The sequence below is a fragment of the Sander lucioperca genome, chromosome 6 (assembly GCF_008315115.2).
Source record: "Sander lucioperca isolate FBNREF2018 chromosome 6, SLUC_FBN_1.2, whole genome shotgun sequence".
Lineage (NCBI taxonomy): Eukaryota > Metazoa > Chordata > Actinopteri > Perciformes > Percidae > Sander > Sander lucioperca.
In genome coordinates this window covers 32,198,708-32,205,225 of record NC_050178.1, presented here as the reverse complement: position 1 = coordinate 32,205,225, position 6,518 = coordinate 32,198,708, and the positions used below count along the sequence as shown (strand labels likewise).

At 39.4% G+C, this 6,518-nt stretch overlaps 1 protein-coding gene across 2 annotated transcripts; it reads left to right on the top strand.

Annotated features, from left to right (window-relative positions):
• The first annotated feature begins 214 nt into the window (after positions 1-214).
• Positions 215-6,273, top strand: fmoda (fibromodulin a). 2 transcript variants are annotated; one of them, XR_004897702.1, is made up of 7 exons: positions 215-473; positions 1,111-1,490; positions 3,483-3,605; positions 3,711-3,851; positions 3,944-4,211; positions 5,203-5,523; positions 5,679-6,273. XR_004897702.1 is itself a non-coding variant. In XM_031323022.2 (6 exons), the coding sequence occupies exons 2-6, from the start codon at positions 1,122-1,124 to the stop codon at positions 5,352-5,354; spliced, it is 1,053 nt and encodes a 350-aa protein (XP_031178882.1). In that variant the 5' UTR covers positions 215-473; positions 1,111-1,121; the 3' UTR covers positions 5,355-6,273. The 2 variants fall into 2 exon arrangements, 1 of the variants encoding a protein (XP_031178882.1); XM_031323022.2 differs by having other exon boundaries at positions 5,203-6,273.
• The last annotated feature ends 245 nt before the right edge of the window (positions 6,274-6,518 follow it).

Here is a 6,518-nt window from a genome sequence, read left to right as displayed (position 1 = left end):
TATTATTTACCAAAAAAAAAGAATAATGAACAGCAACAATTTATCACACTTGTGTCATATAAACCAAAATGCACATGCACACGCACATGCACACACACACATACGCACATGCAAGAAACAGTGGGGTTCAACTGAATGGGACTTAATGTGCTGCACACAGATGGGAACAATCCCTCACAGCCACTGCTGCATCTCACATCACTCACATGTGGAAAAAGAGGCTCCAGAGTGGGGTGTGGGGTGTGCTGGGCCATGCCTAAACACACAAAATGGGGTGCGGGCGGGTGGATGAGGGACTGGAAGGAACCAACAGTAAAGGAACAGAGAGAGGGTGGAGAGGGGGATGGCAGAACTGAAAGGAGAGCAGGGAGCGGAGGAATATGTTTTTTACAAAGTGTTTGTCAGAGTCCCCTTCAGTCCTGAGCACACTCTGAGAGAGAGAGAGGACAAGGAGGGCAAGCCTCTCTGATCAGGTAGGTGTGTGTGTATGTGTATTTGTATGTACATGCATGTGTGTGTGTGTGTGTGTGTGTGTGTGTGTGTGTGTGTGTGTGTGTGTGTGTGTGTGTGTGTGTGTGTGTGAACATGTGTCTGTCTCTGTGGTATTGCTCTATGACACCTTATAGGAGATGATTAAACTTCTTTTTTTGCAATTCTGAGGGTAATTATTGGATATTTTACCACAATTTTGGAGCAGCAGTGCAAACCTTTAACAAAGCTGCCATTCATGGCAAGGTTTTTTGTTTTGTTTTTTCTAATGCTTCCTCTCTGGATTCCCTGTGGGTTAAGACCCCTAAGAATGTACCTCTCTGCAGGCAGTAACGTTTCTAAAACAAAGTCAATAAGCTGCACTGTACCATTGACATTAATTTGGCAGCATTTTCTTGAAAGGTTTTTTCAAACCCTGTGCCTTTATATTATATAAGAGGGAGGAACTTTCCCTTAGTGGATACAGAGAATCAGCACAAGAACACTTTTTTACCATCAGTTTACTCTGAGCTGTATCTGTTTGAAAATGTTAAAAAAAAATTTTTGTCGATTTGTGAATTAATTCATTTTCTATTTTGAATGTTATTGATTTGTCCCTCTGTTTGTCTCTTTTGATTACAGTGAAGATTTGTATGACTGTGACCATGCGTGTGGTGATTGTCTTCCTCTTGTCTGCCCTGCTTCCACTCTCTTGCTCCCATGGACAAGACCCCTTCGCCTGGCTGTACGGCCCCCAGAGCCAAAGATTTGGCTCCCTGCAGGCAGACACCACAGGAGGGTGTCCAGATGAGTGTGATTGCCCTCCCTCCTTCCCAGTCGCCATGTACTGTGATGGGCGGGGCCTGACAGTCATGCCAACCATCCCCTCCCGTGTGAAATACTTGTATCTCCAAAACAATGCCATCACAGCTGTGTCCGACTCAGCTCTAGTAAATGCAACCAATCTGGAGTGGCTGATGATGCACCACAACCAGCTGACATCTGACGCCATTGGCAAGAAGGTAAATCTACATCTGGTCTCAGTCGGATCCAGCCACACGTGAGCTCAGAGCATGAAGTTGTGATAATGGTCTAAATCAGGGGTCTTCAACGTTTTTTTAACCAAGGACCCCTTAACTGAAAGAGAGACGGCGCAGGGACCCCGTACTACATATTGAATAAAATGAAGTTGCATATTAAACTGGGTCTACAGTAACGTGTAGGGCGGCCTCAAGCCTTTATACATAAATTTTTTGCATAGAATACTAAGCTTTTAAAAAAGTGGATCTGTGGATGGCTATCTTAGTGACTACCTTATCTATAGTCCAGTAAGCCTATCATCAGTGGGGATTTATATTTGCTAATAATATGTTGGATTCACTTTTTAATTAAAAAAAAAACTTTACAATAATTTGGAGGCCCCCCTGCAGTGACTCTGAGGACCGCCTAGGGGTCCCGGACCCCCTGTTGAAGATCCCTGGTCTAAATGGTTGTCAGAAGGCTGGTAGGTGGCTAACATAGTGTAATTAGGAAAAAGTCATGATTTTAATGCAGCATATATCATTTGAGAAAAGGTAGATTTGTATGCATTTGGGCACTCTTAGTTTAAAGTCAAACTGAAATTAATACAATTAAAATTGCATGTTTTTTCTACATACATATCTGCAAAACATGTCCTGTGTTCTCCTTTAAGAAAACCCAGACAAACGGTAGACATTTATATGTTTGGTTTTTATGATGGCTTTGTATTAATCCGTTAGTTCTCTTCCTACTGCATGTGGATGGAGAACTTGTTTCCATACAGCCAATCAAATAAAGCAAAAAAAAGCAGTAACGTCACTGTTCTTCATATAGGCAGACTGTTACACTGCCGGTGTCCGAAAGCACTACATTTATTGTCTGCCATTTTAATTGAGTGTCCAAATGTGTAGATGTATACGCTATATAGTGACCTTACAAATTTCATGTATTTTCCATGGTATGTGCACAATTTTCTGCTAACAATCCCAAATACAATGCACCACATTTTTATAGATGCAAAATTACAGTTAAATTACAGTACGACTCAACAGCTATCAGTGATGAAGCAAAATTATGATGATAAGTAAGAAATCTTAATTTACAGTACACTACTGAGTGTCCATAATATAGTCGTTACTAGTCCCGCCCTACGAAGCAGCTAGTAGTAGTAGTGTGTGAATGCTATTGAAAGGCGGGCCTTGCTTTGAAGTTGCCCAGATCCAGCAGTCACATACATGTGTTTTATGAGAAAAAATATGTTCAACAGTGTTTGAATGAATGTAAAAAGGTTTTGTAAGTCATTTTAAGTCTTTACTATGTTTTTTCTAATAGCATAGAAGTGAGTAAAAGCATTTAGCAAAATTTGGTCACTTGAAGAGGTTTTGGAGAGGTTTGGGCACACATGTGATACCAAATACTGAAAACTTCCTAGCTCCCATTAGGTTAGGACTAGAGTTCCGAAACTTTATATAATAAAGTAACAAAATAACTATTTTGAACCATGTTTGAACTGCTGTAGTGTATGTTGTTTTTTAATCACATGCTAATCAAACACATTTTCTGAAATTAGAAGGATTTAGGTTTCAAATGAAGCCTCATACATGCATTTTGGTTATAAGCTTTATACTTTGGTAAAGGGAAATAGGTGAAAATCAAGCAAAAAGAGGTGGATTTGAACAGCATGTAAAATACAAATGTGACTTTGGTTGGTTTACAACTGCTAACAACACACTGTTTGCCCATGACTACAGTGCTACAGTGCAAGTTTGTTAAATGTGTCTCTAGTTCTCCTGCCGGGGTATAATTATATTATATTATCAGAAATGCTACTTATATATATATATATATATATATATATATATATATTAACAATGAATTTGAAATAATACTGACTGTTCATTAATGCACAAGGGATATAACCTAATGTGATTTCAGTTGGACTTTTTCGTGCTGTGGAGGTTAGTGAGTTGTTCATTCTCCATGTTATTTTGTAGGCATTTATGCAGTTGCAGGGATTAGAGCGTTTATATCTACAACACAACAATTTGACCACCTTTCCTTCAAACCTCCCTCGCACCCTGCGAGACCTGAGAATCAACCACAACAAGATTAAAAAGGTAATGTATTGCATAGTTTGATATTCATGCAGAGCCCCTCTTGTTAACTCCTTTGGCTGTACATCACAGATATTAGACTTTAAAATTATTTATACTGTTGCCTAGGTAACAGCTGCAGACCTAGAGGGAATGGATAACCTCACTATCCTGTATCTCCATGACAACGCTGTCACAGACATGGGCACATCCCTGAAGGCACTCAAATCCCTCACACTGCTGGACATCAGCAGCAACAAGTTGACTAAGGTAATTATGTGTATCAGAGTGTTTGCAAATGTCCCGTTAAGTGAATAGATCATCTGCAGGCCTCCAGTAATATTTTCATTAATTGGTCCCAGGTCCCAGAGGCACTCCCCGAAAATCTGCACCAACTTTACCTGGAGTCCAACTCCATTGATTCTCTACCAGAGGGCTTCTTCAGCCGTTTCACTCAGCTGCAGTATGTCAGGATGGCTCACAATCAGCTAACAGACAAGGGTATTCCTGCCAACACCTTTAATGTGACCGGGCTGGTGGAGCTAGACCTGAGCTACAATAAACTGGAGAGAATCCCCCCAGTGAGCACCACACTGCAGCATCTCTATATGCAAGCCAACCAGATCAAAGGTAAAATGCATACACATTTTATTTATCATTTTTATAAAAGGTATTAAAGGGCCTGAAAAGATTTATCAATCAGCTTCTATGAGCAATCAGGTTCTACATAAACACAGTTTTGGGATGTGCTCTTTTCACCTGTTTGTGCAAAGGGTTGTGGAAACAAACTTGCTGATGTCTCTGGGTCTATTAAATCTGATCAAACTACACACACAGTCCTAATGAAGCACATTATCTTTAAATAATATTCACTAAGGATGTTTTTCCACACGTTAAATTACATTTTTGCTTATTTTGTATTTAATATTTTGGCAAAATAATTTGGACCTCTTGCAGCAGCAGTTTAAAGCTTTAGTGCGTAACTTTTTGATATTAATGAACATCTGTTACATTCAAGCCATTGCCAAATTAGTTGCTACAAAGCTAATTAAGACTATCAGCTCCACACAACTCTCTCTGTATTTCTCAGTATGGCTATGTTCAGATGATTGTGGTGTCCGGTGACTTTCCTGCGTAGAAACTCGAGGGAAGATAATCAGGGGCATAGCACAAAATTCTGGGGCCTGTAGAAAGGCATTTTCTATGGGCCCCTCCCTGCATCCACAGCTATTCATTCTAGCATCTTTTTGGGCCCTCCTCACATGAGGGTCCTGGGTACTCAGTCCCCTTCTTCCCCCCAGTCTGACGCCCCTGAAGATAATTACCTCCAATATGTTTTTTAATCCTCCGTGTCCTTCTTGGCTACTAGCAACTGTGTGGAGGATGGGGTCATTACTGACTAATGACATGTTGTCATTACTTAGAATTCCTCAAGGGGGTGGCAGAAACTACGCACTATAGCTTTAATTTCCTAGCTATAAAATAAATAATATAAATTAAATCCATAAATATAAAGTAAATATAATATTACATATATGGTAGGTGCTGACATGTTGGATGTTTGGAGTAATTTGGGAAGACACAAATACATTCTTCACCACCTTGCCATCTTTCCCTGTAGAGTTCACTCTGGGTAGTTTCTGCAGCGTCATGGATGTGACCAACTTCTCTAAGCTCCGGACGCTGCGACTGGATGGGAATGAGATCACTCGCCAGGACATCCCAACAGAGTCAACCCTCTGCTTGCGCCTGGCTTCCAGCATTGAGGTCTAACTAGGCGTATGACACAATGTGTGGAACTCTACTCACAAACACAGAGCAGTTTACAGCATGCATCAAAAGTGTGAAATAATTTGTGTGACGTGCCAAAGCCAAAGCACAGCAGGGGCGATGATATAATTTAATCTCGAAAGCAAGTGGCAGCAGTTCTTACTGATATATCCACAGTTCACATCACAGTGAAAACAAAGGTTGTCATATGTGGTTGTTTGCATGACAGCCGTTTTACAGCAATTGGAAAAGCTTTACCAGATATGTCACATTGTACAAGCTACTTTTAGATGTGAGTTTCCCTAACAATCAGACGAATGACCAAGTCTGGTTTTATTTGATTAAATAAAGGTAATAAGATACAGGAGCCCCAGATTATGTTTTTGTGTATTGGAAATGATCTTACCCTGACCCTCCTTATATGCTGTGAGGATCAATGATCTTTGTAATCACTGTTTTTATCTGTCTTTATCTATCTTCCTACAAAGCATGCCTTCCATTGTTGCTGATAAGTTGATGACAAAAATATTATATATAATGGATGATGTGAATTGTTTAATTTTGAATCATTAGCTGTTGTAGAAGCATGACAATATCTTCATCACTTCTCTAACGACCATTTCCCAACATTTAGGTGCATTCATTTTCTTTGTGATAAAAATGCTTTGACTGTTTGTGTCTGTGGAAGATGTTCTTGTTTCACAGTGAAATCAACTTTCCTCAGAGACATAGATAGATACTATGTTCCATGTGAAAAATATATCTCACTGTACTGTAGTGAATCATACAAAGGGCTTTTGGTGTATGAATTATGATTCTTCAGTTACTGTATGCATTACATGGATTGGTCATCATACTGACAAAGGGTTTATGTTTACCAGCCTAATTGCAGAATAAATAAAAGTTGGGATTTTTAAAAAGACCACTCTTTCCACTTTTTGTCTAATACATCACTATATTTAACTATCTTTGGATCACAGGAGCACTGTATTATAGTTTGCTCAGGACAGAGTCAGCTTTTGTTCATACTAAACTGATGCAGCTATCAATTAAGGTTATCTAGACACTCTCTGGCTATTAAATACACATACTTTTTTCAAAGGTTAATGTGAACGATATGAGAATTTTTATGAGACACACCTTTATAATACATTAAATCACGTACAG

Coding starts and splice junctions, on each gene's coding strand:
- fmoda (XM_031323022.2), top strand. CDS start 1,122: ATGACTGTGACCATGCGTGTGGTGATTGTCTTCCTCTTGTCTGCCCTG. Junction 1,491..3,482: donor CTGACGCCATTGGCAAGAAG/GTAAATCTACAT, acceptor GTTATTTTGTAG/GCATTTATGCAGTTGCAGGG. Junction 3,606..3,710: donor ACCACAACAAGATTAAAAAG/GTAATGTATTGC, acceptor ACTGTTGCCTAG/GTAACAGCTGCAGACCTAGA.